This window comes from Neopsephotus bourkii, unplaced genomic scaffold (genome assembly GCF_033783945.1).
Source record: "Neopsephotus bourkii isolate Nb327-2 ecotype Australia unplaced genomic scaffold, CSIRO-AGI_Nbou_v1 NB_1663, whole genome shotgun sequence".
In the NCBI taxonomy this organism is placed as follows: domain Eukaryota; kingdom Metazoa; phylum Chordata; class Aves; order Psittaciformes; family Psittacidae; genus Neopsephotus; species Neopsephotus bourkii.
In genome coordinates, this window is record NW_026902137.1 from 1003025 (window position 1) to 1025926 (window position 22902).

Genomic DNA, 22902 nt, shown 5'->3' on the forward strand with positions numbered 1-22902 from the left:
CCACCAAAAAGAGAAACAAAACTAATGGTAATTTCCAGATGGTGTGTGATCATAACGGGGCATGCTCCATGCCAGTAATACCTCTCATTTTCCAGGAGCCCCAGAGGGAACTCCCGTGCACAGGGCAAGGTGTACAGGTACCTGCCTAATTACAGAGTAATCAACAAGACTCAACAGGGCCCACCTGCCCCATTCTACCTCTAATTGGCCAGGACAGAGCCTGGCTCCTTTCTGCTGCTCCCAGAGCTGTCAGTCACTGAGGGTCCCTCCTTACCCCACTTCCCCACACAATATAAAAAGGCAGAGCAGGGCTGATGGGGCATGGTGTGGTGACTGCTTCTTCCTTGCTGGTCATCTGCTTGCCTTCAGCAGGGCAGGAAGGTACTGTTCTCATGTGTTTGGTGGGGGTTTTCCCCCAGGTTTTGGGGCTGTAACTGTTCTATGAGCTCTGGGTTCATGTTTTGGTGTTTCTTACCTGGCTTAATTATGGAATAGACTTAGTCTTAACTAATGCAAGAGTGTTTGTGGTTGTGCCTGAAAGGTTAGGTACAGCCTGAGCTGGTTCTGCTTGGGGTGTGTTAACAGCAGAAGGACAGCTCTTGGGATGCTTTATTCTTCTAATCCTGTTGTAGCTATTTCTCTAAGGTGAGATTTCCTCAAAGGGGAGGAAGGAGGATGTTGACAATGGGTGTTATAATCTCTCTTGTAAGAGCTATCCTGGGTGAAGACTTTGCTCTCCTTGCTCCTCTGGTTATCATAAACCTTGTGGAAACAAATACTAGATAGTTTTGCAAGTAGCACAGATCCTTTCCTTCTGTAATGTGAAGAAGCCTATTTTGTGGGTCTTCCCTTAATGGGTAGCAAAGAATTTCTCCCTATAATGAGGTCAGAGGGATGTTTCCACTGGGAAGGTGAAGTCCTCTGGAGGCTCCCTATCTTTTCCTCTTCCTAAAGCCATGGTGCTGTTTGCATTTCAGCTGCAATGGCCTCTGCTATGCCTGACAAAGAGGGAGCTGCCAAGACCACCCTGGAGGTGAAGGAAGAGGAGCAGCAGGTAAGTGCTCTGGATGAGATGTAAGGAGTGGCAGCTCCTGGGTCCAGGTATGAGGAGGTGGCTCCTCTGTGGTGCTTCCTTGGCTCAGGCTGTGCCCTGCAGCTCCTCCGGAGATTCATGACAACACAGCCAAAGAAGTTGGCCTGAAGACCTTGTGAAACCTGCAAGGCTGAGCAAAATAGCTTGGGTTTTTGCTAGGAAAGATGTTTCTGTAACTGTAGTCAAGATCCTGGCTTGCTGCAGGCAGTAAAGGCTCCCATGTTCAGCAGCCCAGAAGTTCCTTGCTTTACTCCCATGACTAGCAGCATCCTTCTTGCTGGATAATATAAAGTCTGTCAACTTAAAGCCAACTTGATCCTGTCTGATGAAACTTTCCTGGAATATTAGCTTGTTAAATAGCTATGCCTAATGAGTTAGAGCTGATTACAGGTACAGAAGTGGTGAGGTTGCCCATGAACTCATCTGTCACTTGGGTAGCATTGTGCTAAAGGAAGACCTTCCTAGAACGGACCAACCAGAAGTGTCAATGCTCCATAGCTTCTTTCACAGCTGAGTTGTAGATGTTAAAACAAGTGTCCAAGTAAACCAAGCCTTGCTGTTTCAACCAGACTGGGTGGCTTGAACAGGAAGTTTTGGGGCAAAACTACGTAGGAAGGTCAGGTTTGCAAGCTTCATGGTTTTATCTTTTACCTTTTAGGCTGCAGTAAGTCAGGTGGCTAACCTGACTTTGGTCAGCTCTGCCTGTGACATGGTTTCTACAGCTTATGCCTCCACAAAGGAGAGCCACCCCTACATCAGATCTGTGTGTGATGCAGCAGAGAAAGGAGTGAAGAGTGTAACCGAAGCCACAGCAACCTGCGTGCAGCCAGTTCTGACTACACTGGAGCCTCATGGTAATCCACCCTGCATTGAACCTGTCTGATAATACAGTCTGTGACAGGCCTGAATTCACTCTAAACCCAGAGAGGCCAAACCTCTAGAACACAGAAACTTCTGTTGGTTTCTATGTGATCCTGGATCCTTGGGATGTGGAGATGGTGGCTATGTCTGCACAAGTGGGAGCTGGCTGCTATCAAAGTGAACAGATCCCTAAGGAGATCAAGACAAGCTGCTCTACAGATTCAACCTATAACAGACCTGGCCTTGGTGATGTGAATGGGAAGTTTCATAAGTTCACAGCCTAGTTTGGGTTGGAAGGGACCTTAAAGCTCATCCGGTTTCAAACCCCTGCCACAGGCAGGGACCCCTTCCACTGGAGCAGCTTGCTCCAAGCCCCTGTGTCCAACCTGGCCTTGAACACTGCCAGGGATGGGGCAGCCACAGCTTCTCTGGGCACCGTGTGCCAGCACCTCAGCACCCTCACAGGGGGGAACTTCTTAAAATACCTAATATTCATTGAGGTTCCCTGCAATATAAACTGCTCAGGAAGATGAAACTTGAGATGGAATTCTAAAAAAACAGGCTTTGATACTTTCTTTTTTGTCTCCAGTTGCTGCAGCCAGTGAGTATGCCTCCAAGGGCTTGGATAAACTAGGGGAAAAGATCCCACTCCTTCAAAAGCCGGTGGAACAGGTAAGAATCAAAGGCTGTGCTGTCCTTGGCTGGCAGAGGGACCTAGTTCTTGCAGGATTTCTAACCCTGGGAGCAAAACAGGCTTTTACATCAGGAGCAAACTATCCCTAGGTGCATAGGGAAAGCTCCTACAGGGATGAATACTTGGCAGACACTGTGCTGCTACCTTGGTGCGATTCATGATTGTAGTGTACTGCATGACTCAATCCCTTATCTGCCGTGTGTCTTCTTCTGCAGGTTATCTCTGATACAAAAGAGCTGGTATCATCCAGAGTGGCTGATGCAAAGGATGCTGTGAGCAGCAAAGTGATGGAGGTGATAGATGTGACTAAGGAGGCTCTTCAGAGTGGCATGGAGGCTGCCAGGTCTGCGGTGACCAGCAGTGTGGGGATGGTTATGGACTCTGAAGTGGGCCAGACAGCTCTAAGTGGAGCAGATGCTGTGCTGGGGGAGACAGAAAGCGGCTCTCTCCCTATTGCAAATGAGGAGCTAGGTAAGGAAACCATATATAAGAGCCTTAGGAACCATCAAACTGGGGATGGCCAGCCTCATTCCTCAACTGGCTACTCTGAAATGGGGCTAATGGGAAGTGCCATGCTGGAGATTAACTGGCTTCTAGTCTAGGACCTCCTGATACTTATTTTCTGTGTGGTAAACATCTCTGCTCAGCCACTTGCAGATATTTTGTCTATCTTTCAGCCAAACTGGCAGCATCTGAGGAGGGTGCAGACATAATGCCTGTGGAGCAGCAGCAGGAGAAGCAGAGATACTTTGTGCGGTTGGAGTCTCTCCCTGATGAACTTCGCATGTTTGCCTACCTGCACTCAACAGACAAAATGAAGCGGGTCTGGCAGGGCATGAAGGAGGCCCTGGCACAGCTTCACTCTGTCATTGACCTGGTAGGTTGAGCCCAGCTTCCTGGAAGGAGAGGACCACATTGTTGGTTTGGTGTTAACTCCAATGTTACGATAAAGAGCTGTGCTGCTCACCCGCAGATCTGTCTTGATGCTCTGATCTTCCCTTGCCACAGATTGAAGTGTTTAAACAAGGATTTAGGCAAAAGCTTCAGGAGGCACAGGAGAAACTACACCAGCTGTGGCTGGACTGGAGTAGGAAGTCTTGCAAAGAGAGTGGCGACAGCACCTCTGCATATCCAGAGGTAAGACCCTGGGCAGGGGAGCAAAGGCTCTGGGCATCTCCTTGTTAGAGTAACTCATCCTCTGATCTTAACTTCTGCCTTCTCCCAGGAAATGGAGTCTCTGGCCCTGCTATTGGCATGCAGTATCACACAGCAGCTGCAAGTCACCTGTTGTAAAGTAGTGTCTGCAATCCAAGGTCTTCCCTCAAGCCTTCAGGATAAGGTGAAACAATCTCTTGGTACCATAGAGGAGCTTCATGCTTCTTTCTCAGCAGCAGAGTCCTTCCAGGACTTGTCCAGCAGTGTCCTGACACAGAGCCAGAGGAAGCTGGCTGTGATCCATGAGTACATGGAGGAGCTGCTGGACTATCTGAAGAACAACACACCACTATCCTGGTTGGTGGGACCCTTCTCCCCCAGGGAGGAGAGGGAAACATCACAGGAGGATGAACCCTTCCAGGAGGAGGGGGCAGAAGCTTCTAGCACTCAGGTAGAGGATAAGGCTGTGAGCACAGAAGTGGAATCTGGTCCCATGTCACATCTTGAACGCTTATTGGGTACTAGTGAATAAATCCTATAAGACCTTTTAACGAAGGTGGTGGAAGCAGCAGAGCCACTTTAAGTGCTTGTAGTTCCTTTCAGGAATGCTGAGAAGACTGAAGCTCTGCAATGCTCCCACCTCCCTAGCAAGCTATGGTATGTCCTTCATCAGTATACTCAGGTACTGCTTATGTCCAATATAATAATTGTTGTTGATCCTAAATCCTCTATTACAGTGTAAAGAATTGTCTTCCTAAAAGCTGCTTGTACTAGGTCATAACTACTGAAAATAAAACTACTGCATGCAAAAATCCTTCCTGTCTCCAGTTTCTTCTGGAGAAACTCTCCAAGAGTGAGTATGGCTCAACAGAGTTGAACTGTACTTGTCCAAGCTGACAGTGCAGTCAGGAATGCAGTAACTAGTGAGAAATTGGTGGTACAGTAAGGATTACAGCTGATAAGCCCTGCCACTGCCCTGAGAAGTATTGAAGTTGTGATTCCTTCTCACTCCCAAACCATATGTGTCCTGATGGCACTGTCCCCGGTTTGGAGAAGCTGTGGGAAGCTGTCAGGATCATGGCATACCTTGTTGTTGTAAGTCCTGTTGGGTGTCGTTCTCCTTCTGCAGCTGTCTGTTGCTACCTGGGGAAGATATCAGTCTGGGGGGGGTTGTGGTGGGGTGTAGAAGTGTTAAGGGCTGATGGACAAAATGCCTTTTGAACTTCTAAATGGAAAAAGTCTTCTCCTTGCTTCTCAATCTCTTGTCTTCAAGGAAAGAAGTGGAATCTGCTCCCATGTAAATATTGCTTCCAAGCTTACCTTTTTTTTTTTTTTTTTTTTAAAGATGTTTAAAGTTGTGTCATGGAGGTCAGAAATTGGGATTGAGGAGAGCAAATACAGGCTTGAAGAGGTGGAACTTCCTCTTCTCGAATAGAAGTGATCACTGTTCTAACAATGCTCCTCATCCCATGTTACTGTGTGATGGCTTTATGCTATACTGTGCCAGCATCATGTGTTGCATCAGTGGAATAACTGATGCCAAAACCTAACTCCTCATGTGGTGAAGACCTGGAACCAACTTCACTGATCTCAGGATGCCTGGGAGGCTAATGGACAGCTGTCCTATATGTGTTCCTCATGTAGCAATTAGTTTGTGGTGAAGTCAAAATAAGGCAATCTAAGTTGTCAGAGCAAACCATAGTTGAGATCTGAGAAACAAATCGCAGTGGTCATTTCTCCACTGCATGCTCTGATCACTACTGAGCAATTTCTCTCTGGAAAAGAGTTCAAAGAGGAAGATCCAGGCTGCATAATGCAACTATAAGTGAACTTAACTGCAATCAGTGTTGGAGGTAGTCCTGCTGCTTGGTGGGAAACATGGTGTATATTAGCTTCTCAACAGCAAAGCTGCATGTTGCTACTTAGGAATGCCTACATCCTGGTTTTAAACTCGCCTTGCTCAAAGTACTTTTTAAGAAGTAGCTAGACATTCCTGCACTTGATGTCAATTTGTCAGTGCAGCAAATCTGGTCTATATTAACACAGTGCTTTGCCTAGCAAATCAGAGGAGCCTGATGGAAGCCTCTGCATGTGTTTTACCTCTTCTTTAACCTGAAAAGACTTGGGGAATCATGGAGATGTTATGCCAAGTAAGAAAGGCAAAACCATCATTAAGATGAGCCATGGTTAGGAGTAGGCTTTCTTATTTCCTGTTCTTCTTATGGTCTCCTCCATGCTGCAGAGATGGGAGGAGGATAAAGTGAGAAATAAATTGGGAATGCCAAATGGACTGGCTTTCTGCAGTGTTTGAGATGGAAGATCATCTGAGCTCTGGGAAAGTATCCAGATTATTCTGTTCAATACAAGCTTCTCTGACTATCCACATTTTTAGTAAATTTGTATAGAACTAAGAAATGTGTTGGTAATATGACAACCCTAGGCAAACATGTCGGTGGGGAAGACATGTTTTGAGGTGTCCCTTTTGGCTTTCAGTAGCCCTTGGGAATGATGTAGTGTTCCTTGATGCTGATAATTATAGCCCAAGTGATTATATCTTACCCTCCTCTACTGCTGTTCCTCCCTGCTTCTGCTGTGGTCACATGTGATAATACAGTTATAGGTCGATTTGAATTTCAAATGCAATCACAGGGGCACTTGCTCCTTGTTTCCCTTTTGGTAGATGCCACCATCTCCATCTGCCAGTTTATTTCACATTTTAATTATTTAATTCTCATGTTCATGTATTTCTGCCTTTCTTCATTCAGTTCCTGCTGTTCTTTGTTCAAATGCCTGACTTCTAGGTCATGGAATGTGCTGGTGCTGGGTGAAGGTTACCTTGGGCATCACTCCAAAAGGCTGTCATGTTTCATGAGCTGCGTTAGGAAGCATTAGCCAACATGTTACTGTGACCTCTAACTGGCAAGGGTAAGTGCTTAAGGAGGGTTTCCCAAGCAGCTTTGTCATGAAAGCAATAGACTGGGAAACTGAAGTTCTCAGCAAGTGCTGAAAGGCAAAAACAGTCTAGCTTCTTGCAAGGAACTTAATTTCCCCTTTTCACATCTGTGTTTCCTGACATGCTTGGATATTGCCATCTCTTCTGCAAGAGCTGTACTACTGCCTGCTGTAGAATAACACCATGCTTAAAGGCTTTTGACCTCCCTGAAGGGCTGCTTGTGTAGCTGGGGCTCTGCTCAGGCAAGAGCTGGCTGGTTCCAGCTTTTGTGTTGCCTTAAGTCCCTATGGATGGGGAACTTCAAATTCTTTTAAAGCTGACTGGAATTGGTTTGGAATGAGAGTAGGATGAAGTTGCTGCCCTTGGTGCTGAAGAATGAAGATGCTGTGGTTGGCTGGTGTGGGAGCAATATTCCTGCTGCTGCTGTTGCCTGATGTGGGCAGGCCAGAATTCTGTTTTGGGGGTTAACCCTTGGCCTTCTGCTTTCCTGTTATAACCTTCCCCCTCTCTTCCTTTCCCTACTTCACCTCCTTTCCTTTCATTAGAGAAGGGAACTGGGTGTTTCAGAGCATGGGAGATAAACCTGGAGGGACTTCCCTGTGCTGAGCTGGGCTGTGCTGACCTGAAATGATCAGGTGAGACCAATGTGGGTTTAGGAGCCCCTAAGAATATAAATCAGTTTGCTGGAGAAGGACACGGGTGCTCTCGGGAGCAGCATTCTGCAGTGACCTGACTCAACTGGAGCACATCGCTGCCTTTCCAGCTAAAATCTTTGCTGACAACAGCATTCAGCTCTTCCCCCTTTCAGAGGCTTCTGCCAGGGGCCTCTTCTGGCAGGTCCTGGCAAGACTTGGATCTGGACAGCTTTCCTTCTCTCTGCTCCCTGATGGCAGGGGAGGGAAGGAGGTCAATAAATCTGCTTCAAATTGCCTTCCTAACCAAGCGTGAACTTGTGACAATTCCAAAATGCCCTTTGCATGGCTCGTTAAAACCCCTGATGCCTCCAGGAGTGACAGGCGCCTGACCTGATCGATGGCTCTGCTGGCCTTTACTGCTGTGAACAAGGCAAGGTACCTTGTGTGAATGCAGAGCACTGCCAGGAAATAATTACCCTTGTTGTGGTGCTTTCGGGACGCTGATGTCTGCCCCTCTGGTAATGAAAACTTGTCTGCAGAAGCAGTTAGTTTGCAGCATTGACTTCCCGGTTTCTATCCGATTCCCATATTTATTTAGCTTCAGTGATGGCTTCAGCTTCTATAGCAGTGCATTTGGAGGCTAATTAACAAGCTGAATGCTGACATGGTTGGATTTTATGCCATCCTCAGTACTGATACTTTTTGTCTATGTTAAGCTCATTTCATAAAGTCTGACAAGAGCTTAGTGCAGGAGGCAGATTCCTGCCTATTTCTCTTGGGTATCCCCCCTCTCCATGTCCTGGAAGGCATGGTGGCATGGGAGTTATTAAAGTCAATTATCTGGAAAGCCAAGTGAGGGCAGGAAGCAGTGAAGAAGGGAAGGACATGGAGGAGTTTGAGGAGAGGTGGAAGGGGAAGGAGTGAGAAAGCTGGAGAAGACACCATGAGGGCTGGGGACAAGCAGAGTACAGGTGAGAGGCTGGGTGGAAAAACAATGGTTTTGGGTTAAAGATGAGGATTCAGTGAGTGTCAGGAAGGAGGGATAAACTGGGTGTCTGGAAGACTGGAGCAGGGGAGAGCTGTATGAAGAAGGGTTCACTTATGGCATGACTTGGGCAAGGTGGAGAAGACAGGAGGACAGGAGAGGAACCAGATGGCAGGGAGCTAGAGGCTCCTTTTATTAAAGGCTCTGTGTGCTTGTACCTCATCCAGTTGTCTCACTGGGTGTCTCAGTGCAAAGTAATGTGCCTGCCCTTTGTTAAGTAAACATTAGAAAGGAAATATTCCTTTGCAAGAGGGACACTAGAAGGTGCATGCTGCAGGTAACCACTTCTGCATGGATTATCCTCCAAGCTGGTATCATCACATATGTTGGTTATATTGGAGCTATTAATCCTCAGAATGAAAGACACCCCAAGCCCTCCCATTTGAGGAAATGCCAACTGCCTGCATCTTGCAGAGGTGCTGGCAGAGAAATCAAATAATTTGGTTTTGATGTGTGTGTTGTCCTCACTAAAAGACCACTCTGTGAATGGCTGATTTTGGGTGCACATCTGGCTGCCATGCTCACAGCATCTCTCTCCTGGGGAAGGATGTACGCTCCAACTCCCATGGGATGGAGGTTGCAGCTGTGAGCTGAAGGCCACTTTAAATGTCATCTTCACTGAGCGGCCTTTATGGGGTAATTATAGCTGAAATGTAGGGTTTACCAAACAAATTACACACCAAATGCAGTGTTTATCCTGTAAGAAATTACTGGGGACACCTGCCATGTTGTGAAGCAGAGAAAAGCAGTTTTAGGGCTTTGATTTATTTGTGCTTGTACCTATTGTGTTGTCTTTCTCTATCCCCTCATCAACACTCTGTGTGATGCTATGGCTGGTGTGGCTTGGTCTGAAGCCCCTCATCCTCCTAGTGAGGTCAAACAATGACACCAAGGAAGGCAAATGAGCCTCAGCAAAGCCTTTATGCTTTGCTGAGGGTTTAGCCATGGGACGAGTGGTTCTAAAGCAAGGAAGGATCAGGTCTTGGCACTTGCTGGCTGTCCTGCAAGGATGGGTCAGTGAGGTGGTGGAGCAGAGGATCTCTTGGGCTTTGTGACAGAGTAGTTCAAGTTGTACAATCTGATGAGCACAGGTGTCAACAGAGCAGTTTCTGATGAATGGGTTTGTGTGCAGCAGATGAATTGGAAGCTCACTTGCTTCTCTGTGGAGATGGGACGACAAGGAAGTGTTCAGGAGCTGGACAGCTCATGTTCCCTATGAGGATATATTTGCGTATGCGTCGTCCTTACACTTAACTGTTTGGGTTGTGCCCACTGCAGGGACTGCACTGGCTGACAAGTAACGAACCCCTCAGATGCTGCACAGCAGATCTGTATCGGCACAAAAGCCACACTGGGGCAGATGTGAGGCTTCTCATGCTTACTGAGTACTGCTCAGCTGCTCCAGGCCCTGGCTGTGGAAGCTGGGCTGAATCAGAAAGGGACCTTTTTTTTTTGTGTGTGTCATTCATAGTTAAAGCTTGGAAAAAAGGATAAGTAAAATGCAGTCTCTCAATGCAACCTCTGACCTCTGTGTTTCCAGTTTTACTTTGCTCAAACTCCCACGTGAGGCTAAACAAGTCTTCATATTGTGAAAACCAGGAATTCAAGAACTTATTATGACTGTAAATCAGAACTGCAGACTCTTGACCACAGGTAAGACAATGTGGTACAGTTTTACAGCTCAGGCTTTAAAGCTGTAGAATGAAATACACCTGTACTTTAGGTACACTACATGTCTCACAAGCTACTTCTTGGTGTTAGGTGTCCCCCACATAGCTCAATTTTTTGATGGCTATAGGCAGGCACTGCAGTATCCCACCCTGGAGCGATTCAGCCTTTTCCATAATTCCTCTGGTTATCCCTCCTCATGTAGCTGGATGTCTCTGAGCTCCTTTCCTTAGGAAACTCTTCCAATAACATCTAGAGGTGCTGGCAATGCACCTTGTCAAAGCTTGCAGAAAACCTGTGCTTCCCTTTGCTCTTCCTCATTTGCTTGCAGACTTTGGTTTGGGAAGTTGCTTGTTGGAAGCAGGAAGGAAATTCTCAGGCTACTTCTCTCAGTGCCCACAGAAGCCTCATCTGTGAGGAGAAAGATTCAAGGGGAGCCTCTGGGGCTTTGAACATCTTCTTGTAAGGATGCACAAAAATGTTCACCCACCTTAATGGGATCCCTCAGGCCACACTGTGATGAGGATAAGTGATGTCTTGGAATCCTGCTTTTAATTAGAGGAGAGCTGATAAAAGGTCAGTCTGGATATAACCATTTGTCATTCCTGTTCCCAGAGCTGCTGGGGCTGATTGAGGTGTCAGTGTTTCCCAGGACAGAGGTTTGAGGTCAAGCCTTCAAGTTGTTTCTGTCTCCAGAGTAACTGCATGGATGGCCTCAACCTGGAGCTGTGTATCTGGGCATCTCCATGTGCTGCCTGTCTCACTCCCAGCTGTGTGTCTCTGCTCCTCCATGCAAGATGCCTTTCAGCATGAGAGATGGACAAAGTGTCTAAACCCTCACAGAAAGGGGCCTGCCATAAAGTCTTGACTAATCATGATAATATTAGGTCCAGCCCATCTCTTACCACTTCCAAGCATCATTTCTTTAATTGTTCTGAAGCAAAATCAATGATTTATTCTTCTTTCTCCAAGCTGCAGTTACCAAACTTTGTCCTTGCCTCCCTGTTGAAGAGCAGTGTGCCAGCAGTGCCGATTCAACCCCAGCTCTGCCTTGCACCGTGTGACAAATGGATGAGCTCGGAGGAAGATGATTTCTTAAATGAGAATAGATTTTTCAAATTGAAAAATCTTTGCCCTGAGTCCATCAGTCATTGTCGGGGAGGGACTGGGGAAACAGTAGCTTAAACAACAGGGAGATGATGCCTTGTGAGTGCTTATTTGTGCTTCTAGTACTGGCTTCAGGAGGGTGAATAAACCATCCCTGTTGCTCCTGGAGTTAGTACAGCCCCAGCAGCAGACAGTGCCCATCTCTGCATTCCTTGTGAGCTTGGTAGAGAGTAGTTGTGAAGCAGCGAGAGCCAAGCATGGTCTTACACTGAGCAGCTCCCAGGTCACACGAGGGTGTTGCTACATAAAGGCTTACAGCAGTGCATGTTCAGTGGCTTTCTTCACCCAAAGAGCTTCTGAGGTTCTTTTCCTGTTTCCACTGACCTTGTTATGTAGCTCCACTCCAGTGCAGTCCAAAAGAGCCTGTGCATGGAGGAAGCACCCGACTTGCAGGGGTTGCTTCTGTTTTAAGATGGGAAGAAAATCATTCTCGTCCACTCCCTGGCATGAAGATAAAGGCTCAGTGATGCTTATGAAGTCCCTTGGAAGGCTTCAGAAACACAAAATACAGCAGCCCTGTAGGCTCCAGCACACTGGTGAGTGTCACAGCTGCACCAGGACATGGGGCTGCTCCTGGGGTTCATGAGACTGCTGGATGGTTTCTATCTAGGAGCAGGGATGGTGGACTGGAGGTCATTGTGGCAGTGGTAGCTCATGGAAAGCAACTATCAAAGGTGGGAAGGGTCATTTGCTGCCCTCGCACGGTTTCCCAAGTTGACTTTACAGCACTAATACAGTTTGTGACCCCCTTCTTCCCTGCAACCCAGCAAATACAGCCCTTGCCAGCCTATAGGAGGTGCAGAAGAGCATGAATCCTTTTGGAATAAAGTGAGGATCCTTACTGCTTCTCGTGAGGTCTTTCTGGTGATCTGAACAGCTCTCTCAATCAGCCTCTAACTCTTTTGGAGATTCGTGTACTTACACAAGCAGCTTTTAGTGTTTCTCTGAAAAGCCACAGTAGTAATTGAGTAAATAGAGAATAACCAGGAACTGAAGCGTTCTGGAGCCAGGCAGCTGTAATTTGCTGTGGGTAATCACTATTCTGCTGCTTCTCTCTGCTAGGTCTGAGAGTGCTGAGTTTAAAGTAGGAATCAATTAAACAGCAAATAGGTTTCTTTGTCAAAATCAATTAAATCCTCCTCCCAGCCGGTGCAATGGTCTCCCTGGAATTTCATATTCTGCTTGGCTGCCATTTCTTCAGCAGCTTTGGCAGGATAATGTTGATGTTTTATAGCTTGATTTAAATCACATGGATCAATGCATATGCATACCTTATTTGGATTTTCAATTACAACCATATATTTAGCCTAAATGAATTATCTAGGTTATAGTTGCAACTACACAGGGTATTTTTCATAATGCCCAATTCAATTTTTACTTTCTCTGTAAGCTTAAATGATTTCTTTGGAGAGCAGGATCGTTATGGTTGTTTTGCCCTTCTTGCTGGATTATTAGTCTTCCAAATAGGCTGGATCAGAAGTTTTCAAACATCTTCAACCTGTGGCTTCTTCTTTTGCTTTGGATTGAGATGCAGGCACTTCGGAAGCCAGGGATATGGACTGTGGTAAGGTGTGGATGGAAGTAGTTTCTTGAGTCACTTCTTGGGTCATCCTTTGAACTAACTCACAGCACCTCCTGTGCCTCTTCCCTCCGCCCCGGTTGAAGTCCCTGACCAGTATCTCTGCTATTTCAAACCTATTGCATTTGGATTTAAGAAAAATCCCTTTCTGTGGCTCCTGTGTCTCTGAATAACTTGAGTCTATTTGCACCTCTAAGCCTCCAGGTACCTCTGCTGGTGTTTCTATGCCACTGCTGAGCAGGTCTTTGGCTCCTAAATCTCCAATGTGTCTTTGTTTTCCATATAGTTCTCTACAGATAATACATTCCAAGTCCATTCCTGGGTGAGTGAAAGAGTTCTGATGGCTTGTCTTTAGATCTGAAGGTATAAGTCTAATGCCTATTTTCTTGGGTGTATGGTAGTAAAGAGTTTTCTTGGATAGTCTCTGAGATGCTCCAGCTCAGCTGTTCTTGCTGCTGAGTAGCAGATTCCTCTACTTCCAAAGATGTGCTCCCTTGTGCGTTGCAAATATATCTGAACTGTTATTACCTATGTGAAACACTTCTGAAAGGTAACTTCTTTCCAAGCTGTTTTTGAGATGTTTCACCATCAGATTACGAGTACAAACTCCATCAACCACTTGTTGCTTGTTTAATCCTTATAAATAAATAATTGCTATAGGTAAACTGCATCTTCACAGTTGCCATCCAGGGTATCTGTTTGTGCAGACCAGACCTTGGGAAATTCTTAGATACTAAGACGGCCAGAATAATGCAATAGGTATCTTGGATTTGCTTTTATTCCACGCTTCCATTCTGGATAAATTGTATCTGAAAAAACAGGTACTAGCTAAAATGATGTGAATGATTGATTTATTTTTCCATGTGGCACCCAACCAAAAACTTCTACCCAAAACTATTGAGCTTTGGAGAGCTGAAGCTACACTTTACTCTCCATCTTCCCCAAACTCCTAATCTTCAGCACTTCATGTGGTTTGGTGCTCAGTTTTCCATTTAATGCAAAACTTTCCATGCTGAAAATTAAGGCCTGGGGTTACAAACCACTCACGAAGCTGATGTCATCTGAGTTTTCTTTCTGCTGGAGGGGATTTAAGGGATCAGTAATCTGCCTGGGAAAGTGCTCTGGCCATTGGCAGTCCAAGGAGCCCGCCTCTGACTTTTTTAACACTGTGAAGCTGTGTATAAACAATTAACTCTTCCCTGAAGCAAACCGAGCTCCCAAGCGCCTGTTCTCACCTCCAGGCTAAAAAGCCTTTCTCAAGCTTTTACTCTCGGATTTAATAACAACCTAACAAATCCTTGCAGCTGAGAAAAGTGCCAGTGGCAAGGAGTGAAGAGCCCTTTCCCTGAAGGAGAGAGGGCTCAGCCAAGGGTCAAAGTCATGCTCAATCTTTTCCATGTCCAGAGCAGAGGCAAGGGCCATGTTTTGCTTGTAATGGGGCTCTTCCAATCACCCCTTCCCAGGAGGTTTGAACCCACATACTCTTATCGGGGATACTGTACTGCTTAGCAGATTTCAGGAGTTGAATGGAGGATGTGATGGTTCACCAGGATTACAGTCTGTGCTCCAGTGAAATTTAATCCCTAAGCAAGGGGAACAGGATACAGAAGAAAGATGCAAAGTGCTCGCTTCTACTCTGTGCTTTGGAGCAGTTTATTGTGGAGCTCCAGACTAGAACCCAAACAGGAGGTACAGAATTTGATCAGGATCCCTCCATGACAGGAGAGATGTGATCTATGCTTTCCTGGGTCTCAGGTGAGCATTCCCAGCCTCTGAGATTGTGGGCAAAGTGATGGTGTGTTAACTTTATTTGTGAGTTAGCTTGCTTTGGTTCCTCTATCTTCCCCTATATTTTTTCCTCCAGCAGATTTGCTGCTACTTGGGGAACAAGGAAAATCACCTTTTGGGGACCAATTTACTATTGACTGGGGGAAATACACAGACTTTTCATCATCATATGAGTTACTCTTTTATTGCTACTGTGAGATCAAGGCATCAGTTTCAACACCCAAATTCCCACGTGCCAGTGATTGAGCGGGGTGTTCAGTCTGCTGCCTGCATTATCATACGACATTCCCTTTATCACTTGAATGCTGCTAAGATCCATTTATGAGAGCTTGGAGAAGCCCCTGCCATCTGTTAATTTAATAATTGCCTAATGTTGTAATACACACATGCTATAATTGAGCCATTTCCCAGTTCCCATCACAGAATCTATTAAATCTGTCAATATTTCTTTATAATGCCTATATTTTTCTGAGGTCCTTTCCAAAACAGGGGCACGATTACAACCCCTTCAGTTAAGCCTGGCCCTTTGCTGCACAGGAAATACTTTAGAATTCCCATACATCTAAAACAGTTCTATGAGTTTTAAAACATTGAAGCAGTAAATCCTCATCCTTACGAAGTGGCAGCCTTGATGGTGCAATTATCTAGTCAATTAATTATTATCTGGCTTCTAAGAATGTGAAAACTGTTCTTCAAGTGATACAAACAGACACAGCAGGCTGGTATCTCCCACACGTGCAGTGTTAACCTGCTGCCTCTGAGCAATGGGAAAGTATCTCTGGGAATGGGTCACCCTATGAGGAAGGCTGGAGGGATCTCTTGGGTGATAGCATCAGCACATCACCATCGCTCCACCATTGCTTCTGCCTCCTGGTGTTCACTCACAATCTAACCTGTGTGTGGCCAGGATTGATCCTGGGAACCTCTGTGTGATTAAAGTAGCTCTTTCAAAAGAAATGCAATTAAAAAGTGAACAGTCAAAACCTCCCCTGTCCTCTTGTCACTTGTGCCAGTGGTTAATCATCTCCCTGTTAAAATTTGTGCCCTTTGTCTCATTTGAATTGATCAGGCTTCAGCTTGCAGCCATTTATTCCTGTTCTGCCTTTACCCTTTTGATTAAAGAGCCCTTTTGTAACCGGTATTGTCTGCAGGTGAAAGTTCTTACACATCACCTCCCCATCTCCTTTTTGATAAGCTAAACAGAACAAAGTCTTTCATTTTTTCTTTGTCAAGCATTTTCTTCATTTTCTTCAGCCCTTGAGTCCTCTTTGTGGCTGTATTCTGCACCTGCATTTTTTCCTAGATCTTTATAATTTGGATGTTGAATTAGGTGTTTAAGTTTTCAAATCTGAAGTGCAAAAGTCCTGCTGAACCTCAAGCCCTGAGTGTGGAGACTTGCCCGTCAGACCACAGCCTGGCCTCTGAGACCCTCCCTTGCTTGATGCTTGTCAAGCAGGAAGCCCCTAAATGCCTGGGAAAGATGAGCTCAACTCCAGGCTGCAGCCTCCTGCTGTGGCCTTTGTGCTGACAGGCGCTCTTCTACCCTGCAGGCTGAAAGCACCAAACCATCCTTTTGCTGGCCACCATCTCGTGTGCAGGAATGAAGGATACGGAAAGATGCCTGGTGTTGGCTTTGCTGGGTGGTCATTCAAAGCCTGGCTATTCTCCAGTCCACCAGCGAGCAATGAGAGTCTCACTTATCCATCTGTAGAGCCACAGCAAGTACCATTGAGGTCCATGTTGCTGTGTCTTGCTGAGATCAATATCTGGTCCCACCAGCCTGCGCCGACCCATCAGTGTGGTTATTTATCACACGATCACACCCATTGACCCATTTGGATGAGGAGTGCAAGACATTCCCCAGAGCAATTCTTTGCAGTGAGCCTGAGTCTGGATTAACAGCTCAGGACTGACCCTGCTCCAACTGTGAGATCCCAGAATGTGCTCCTCCTCGTGGAGGTGCAGGATGAATTTCAGTTTAAAAACATCGACCCATTTATTATTGCCTTTGTGAATAAGCCCCTGGAGAAGACGGTAGGTGAGCCAGAAGAGCTGATGGGGATATAGAGGGGAGTGAAGGACAGAAGGTCCGTGCTCTGTGCTGAACCTGCACTGCCAGGCTGTGAGGAGGAGGCAGAGGAATACCTTCTCATGCAGTGTGGTGGCACTGACATCGCTCCTCTGCTCCTCCATGGGGGTGATCAGTGTCCACTGGTTCGTCTCGGGCTCGTACCGCTCGGCCGTGTTGAGGCGCGTGCAGCCGTCGAACCCCCCCATGGCGTAGATGAAGCCGTCGAGGACGGCGACGCTGACGTAGCAGCGGCGCGAGTGCATGGGCGCGACCTGGTGCCGCGTCTTCCGCAGGGGGTCGAACCTCTTGACGCTGTTGAAGAATTGCACGCCGTCGAAGCCGCCTACGACGTAGACGAAGCCTTCCAAATAGGCCGTGCCGTGGGAGGCGATGGAGCTCTCGCGCTCGCTCGTCACGTTCATCCACTTGTCCGCCCGCACGTCACACGTCTCCATGGCGTTGGTGGGGCTGTCCCCGCTCCAGCCCCCGACAGCAAACAGGATGGTGTAGGGCAGGCGAGACCGGCTGAGCAGGCTGGCGGAGGCCGGGAAAGAGGGCCCTTACACGCTGACGTCGTCCATCTCCTTCAGAGTGTCCATGATGAGGCCTCAGCAGTCCTGGCTTTCCGCCACGTACTCCTGCGTTTTGACCTCGTTCATGAAGAATTACGCTTGCATCAATGGCAGTCGAACCAGGAAAGCACAGAAAGGGGGGGTTAGGGGCAGAATTCCTATGGTGTCCATGCGGGAGAGCCACCGTGCTCGATGGTTTTGCTGTAAGAGAGCCAGAGAACTCAATGTGTCGCTTATAGCTAGTCCAGAAAGGGGGGTGCAGGGGTAAATCGCTTGATTTCATGGTGGGGAGCCTGCTGCTGCTTTGGCACGAGGCTCTCCTCTTTGCAGACTCAAACTGCCCTAATGCCTGCTGCTGTTTGCGTGGCTCATGCACAAATAGAGGCTCTGCATGTGCAGAGATAACGTCCCCTGTGAACTTTGGTCCCTCCTGGCTGCTACAAGCAGCTGAACGCGAGGAAACGGGCCCAGCGCAGGGTCTTCAAGAGCCCGAGGCTGTGAAAGGGAGCTTCCCCCAGCCTGCCAAGAGGAGCGGCGCGGCTGCGGCCCTGCAGAGCCTGCGTCAGCACCGACCTTGCTCAGCAGCTCGGCGATGTGGTGCCGCCGATTCGGGGGGTCGTGGTCAATCCACTTCATGATAGCCTTGAACACGGCATCCTCTTCCCTCGCGCTGAGCTCGTCCTTCTCAATGATGTTCTTCAGGTCACTGACGGAGAGCTCCAGAACTCCTCGGAGACCTTGGCGACGTCCTCGAAGTGATGGAGGATGAACAGGAAGGCTGCTTCCCGCAGCTTGGGGCAGTAGTAGTACTCTGTCAGCCTGTAGATGCCGATGCAGTTCTCAAAGCAGAGCTGGGACTCTAGGAACTCGCAGCACAGCTGGACGATGCCCATGACGTTGAACTGGTCTGCGGCAATGAGCAGGTTTTCCACATTCTCAGTGGTGATGTCAACAGTCTGGGTGTAGGCGTACTCAATAATGAGCCTCATCATTTCAGGTGAAATCCCAGGGATTTTGTACACTCTGTTCTCGGCCCTGTTCCAGCTTCTGGTGAACAAAACCCTGGAAAACCAAAGCAGTGCTGGAGGCAAACCCAGCTTTGCTGGGTTAAACCCTGCCCGTTATCCCCTGGGCACCCGTTTGGGTACCAGCAGTAGCCATGCTGGGAGGCCGTGGGGTTTTATCCATATTTCATCAGTGATGGAAGCACCAAGGTGGCTGACCCAGGCTAGGCAATGCCACCCATCCCCTCTGACCCACCTGAAATAGGGGCTGCAGCTGCAGAGGATGATCTTGTGAGCATTAAATTCGACGCCATCCACGCTGATGATCACATCACAGAGTTTCCCCTCGAGACGAAGCTCATTGAAGATGGTGCAATCCATGGCACTCCTCTTGCTCTCCTGTGTGAGGTGGACGACAACCTGTTTCCCGAGGTGAAGCCTGAGGCCAGGAGAGGTGCCTCCCTCGGGGTGTTTGGCTTTGTCCCTCCAACATCAGCTCTGCCCGCTGGTTATAGAACATGCTCCATTATGACATCACAAGCTCAGGGGACCTGGGCAGCAGCGCCTGGGAACAGGGTCCTGGCCCCCCCAGCCCCTGATCCATGGCTGCCCCATAGCCCAGGCTGTGCTGGACCAGGCCCCATTGATGGCTGAGGAGGAAGGGCGTCAAGGTTCCCCTGCAGCCCCTTCATGCCATTCTGCGCAGGGATAAAGCTCCCCAGGTGCAGGCACCGATGGCTGCTGCAGTGCCCCTGAACCAGCTCATGCAGGAGGAAGCTGAGGCCCAGGTTAGCTCATGTCAGTGATGGAGCCACAAGTGCTGGGTCTGCTGCTACCTTTGGAGGTGTGGAAAGAGCCGCCTGGGGCTGAGGAGGGGATGTGGGGCACAGGGATCCCCATCCTGCTGTAGCTCATTGCCGGCTGCTTGTCATCGTGTCTGGGTGTACCAGGAAACAGCTCTCGGAGGGAAATGGATGCCCCATCCCTGGCAGCGTTCAAGGCCAGGTTGGGCACGTAGGAAGTCAAGGAAGAGGGTCAGGAGACCTGCGTGGCTAAATAGGGAATTGCTGGGTATGCTCAAGTGGAAGAGAAGAGTTTACAGGTCATGGAAGGAAGGGCTGGCCACTTGGGAAGAATATAAGGCTGCTGCTAGAGGATGTAGGAAAGCTGCTAGGATGACCAAGGCCTCCTTGGAATTAAAGCTGGCGAGAGGGGTCAAGGACAGCAGAAAGAGCTTTTTCAAAAACATGGCAGATAAAACTAACACCAGAGGCAATGTAGGCCCGCTGATGAACGGGACGGGTGCCCTGGTGACAGAAGATACAGAGATGGCAGAGTTACTGAATGCCTTCTTTGTCTCTGTCTACTCTGCCGGAGGCAGTCCTGAAGAGCCCTGTACCGCTGAGACCTCAGATGAAGACAGGTCAACGGAGCGGTCTGCCTTAGTCGATAAGGAATGGGTTAAAGACCAGTTGAGCAATCTGGACATCCGTAAATCCATGGGTCCAGATGGGATGCACCCGCGGGTGCTGAGGGAACTGGCTGAGGTCATTGCTAGACCACTCTCCATCATCTTTACCAAGTCTTGCGAAACGGGAGAGGTGCCTGAGGACTGGAGGAAAGCAAATGTCACTCCTGTCTTCAAAAAGGGCAAGAAGGAGGAGCCGGGTAACTATAGACCGGTTAGCCTCACCTCCGTTCCTGGGAAAGTGATGGAACACCTTATCCTTGGTGCCATCTTAAGGCATATCAAGGATAAGAGGGTTATGAGGGGCAGTCAACATGGCTTCACCAAGGGGAAGTCGTGCTTGACCAATCTCGTAGCCTTTATGAGGAAATAACACGGTGGATGGATGATGGCAGAGCGGTGGATGTGGTCTACCTTGACTTCAGCAAAGCGTTTGACACGGTCTCCCACAGCATCCTTGCAGCCAAATTGAGGAAGTGTGGTCTGGATGATCGGGTAGTGAGGTGGACTGTGAACTGGCTGAAGGAGAGAAGCCAGAGAGTTGTAGTCTATGGGGCGGAGTCTAGTTGGAGGCCTGTATCTAGTGGAGTGCCTCAGGGGTCGGTACTGGGACCAGTATTATTTAATATATTCATCAATGATTTAGATGAGGGAATTGAGTGTACTATCAGCAAGTTTGCTGATGACACTAAGCTGGGAGGGGTGGCCGACACGCCAGAAGGCTGTGCTGCCATCCAGCGAGACCTGGACAGGCTGGAGGGTTGGGCAGGGAATAACTTGATGAAATATAACAAGGGAAAGTGTAGAGTCCTGCACCTGGGCAGGAACAACACCAGGTTCCAGTATAGGCTGGGGAACGACCTGTTAGAGAGCAGTGTAGGGGAGAGGGACCTGGGGGTCCTGGTGGACGACAGGGTGACCATGAGCCGACACTGTGCCCTTGTGGCCAAGAAGGCCAATGGCATCCGGGGGTGTATTAGAAGGGGGGTGGTTAGTAGGTCGAGAGAGGTCCTCCTTCCCCTCTACTCTGCCCTGGTGAGACCTCATCTGGAATATTGTGTCCAGTTCTGGGCCCCTCAGTTTAAAAAGGACAGGGACCTGCTGGAGAGAGTCCAGCGCAGGGCAACTAAGATGATTAAGGGAGTGGAGCATCTCCCTTATGAGGAAAGACTGAGGGAGCTGGGTCTCTATAGTTTGGAGAAGAGGAGATTGAGGGGTGACCTTATTAGCGTATATAAATATATAAAGGGGGAGTGTCACGAGGATGGAGCCAGGCTCTTCTCAGTGGCAAACAATGATAGGACAAGGGGCAATGGGTACAAACTGGAACACAAGAGGTTCCACTTAAACTTGAGAAGAAACTTCTTCTCAGTGAGGGTGACAGAACACTGGAACAGGCTGCCCAGGGAGGTTGTGGAGTCTCCTTCTCTGGAGACATTCAAAACCCGCCTGGACACGTTCCTGTGTAACCTTATCTAGGTGTTCCTGCTCCGGCAGGGGGATTGGACTAGATGATCTTTTGAGGTCCCTTCCAATCTCTAACATACTGTGATACAACTCTAACTGAAGAAGGAACAGGTTTATTTTATGTCCACTGCAACTTTAAAACCAAATAAAAAAGCCAAATGTGGGGGGTATTAGATGAAAAATAAATTTATTTCAGACAATGCTGTCTGTGCTGATGCTGCTTTTCCTGGTCTGCATACTGATACAAAGCTCATCTTAGAGGGAAAGCTAAATGGAAATGTGACTCCTTGTTCTTTAACAATCATGCAGAATGTACCCATTGCTTGGGGAATACATGCCTCAGTTTTACTTCAGAACCTCAGCTTTATTTAGATTTTTGATGAAATTTCTCCTAGCTTATAGGTGTCAATGACCAGTAATAATACTGGCACCCTCGCTAAAGCCTCTTGCAGTGCATCATTCCTATTGCCTTGTGACAGTTCTGCGTTTGGACAGCTCTGGAGCTTTGCAAAGCAGTTACGTAAGAATGTTTCTCATAAATGCATTAGGAACCACTAATGAACTACTAAGGGTGAGACAGGGTTTTAGCCATCTGTACCACTGAACTGTGGCCTGTACTTGGCTGTCATCCTTTTGCTTCTTTCCTCTGTGGCTTTTGGGCAGGGGTCTACATCCTCCTGAAACCATTCATGGCTCACTGTCATCACTGTTGTTACTATTAGCACAGACTGGTTTGGGGTGGAAGGGACCTTCAAACTCATCCAGTTCCATCTGCCTACCATGGGCAGGGACACCTTCTACTAGAGCAGGTTGCACCAAGTCCTGTCCCACCTGGCTTGGATCATCATCACTTGCCTTTTACTGCTAAAACCCCAAAGTGTCCATAGATCTCAATTAACTGCTGGGAATTCCATGGTATGTGGGAGAGCAGGCCTTCAGCTTTATATTGTGAAAAGCCTACATCTGTATTCTTCACTCTCAGGTTCCTTTAAAGCCCATAGAGAAAAGTAGGGACCCCACTGGCAGTGGGACATCTCTCCCATTTTAGGCATGCAAATAGGATTGATCCTCTCCTCTGGCATCTCAACTGCTTTATCAAAGGGCTTCAGGCAAGGTGACAAGCTGAATAAGCATCTGAAGAAGAGATCAGTCAGGGCTGTTGACTCTCATCCCAAGATCCCTGGTCTAAATGGACTTTTCCCACATCATTTTGTACTTTTTTTGTATCTCTGCCAGTCATTAGGGTTTCTTTCCTGCTGCTGCCCTGCAGAAGGACCATGCATTTTTGCTCATTTTGTAGGAGCAGTTTGCAGACTTATGAAGGATTGTGTTGGGAGGCAGTGGTGAAAGGGAGAATCGAATGCAGATTTCCTCAGCAAGAGGCAAGCGGGCACTGGGCCATGCTTCTTCTTTAGAGATGTGAGTTCAGGGTTTTTAAAGTGCTTTGAAATCCCTGGGGATGAAAACTAATATAAAATGTGACAGCTATTATTATAAACTCTCTCAGCAAACTTGAACTTGCCCAAATGCCTATTCATAAGCTTATAAGAAATCAATTCCAAATAATTGCATTATGCCTTTTGTATTAGTGGATTTTCTACAGTAATTGACTTTACAGAAAAAGACATCTATCAGCTTAGCAAGGAGTTTACACCCAGCCCACTACTAGGAAAATTACAGGA

General features: G+C 47.7%; 1 protein-coding gene and 1 pseudogene across 1 annotated transcript; one reads left to right on the top strand and one right to left on the bottom strand.

Moving 5' to 3' along the window:
* The first annotated feature begins 314 nt into the window (after window positions 1-314).
* LOC133224082 (perilipin-3-like) lies at window positions 315-5238 on the top strand. Its single transcript, XM_061375339.1, is given in 10 exon segments — window positions 315-336; window positions 339-381; window positions 955-1054; window positions 1752-1947; window positions 2544-2626; window positions 2864-3119; window positions 3326-3525; window positions 3657-3785; window positions 3874-4254; window positions 5149-5238. Coding segments are annotated over 10 exon segments (1500 nt in total).
* An 11209-nt stretch (window positions 5239-16447) lies between these two features.
* On the bottom strand, window positions 16448-18679 carry LOC133224083 (kelch-like protein 10; annotated as a pseudogene).
* Between the last annotated feature and the right edge of the window lie 4223 nt (window positions 18680-22902).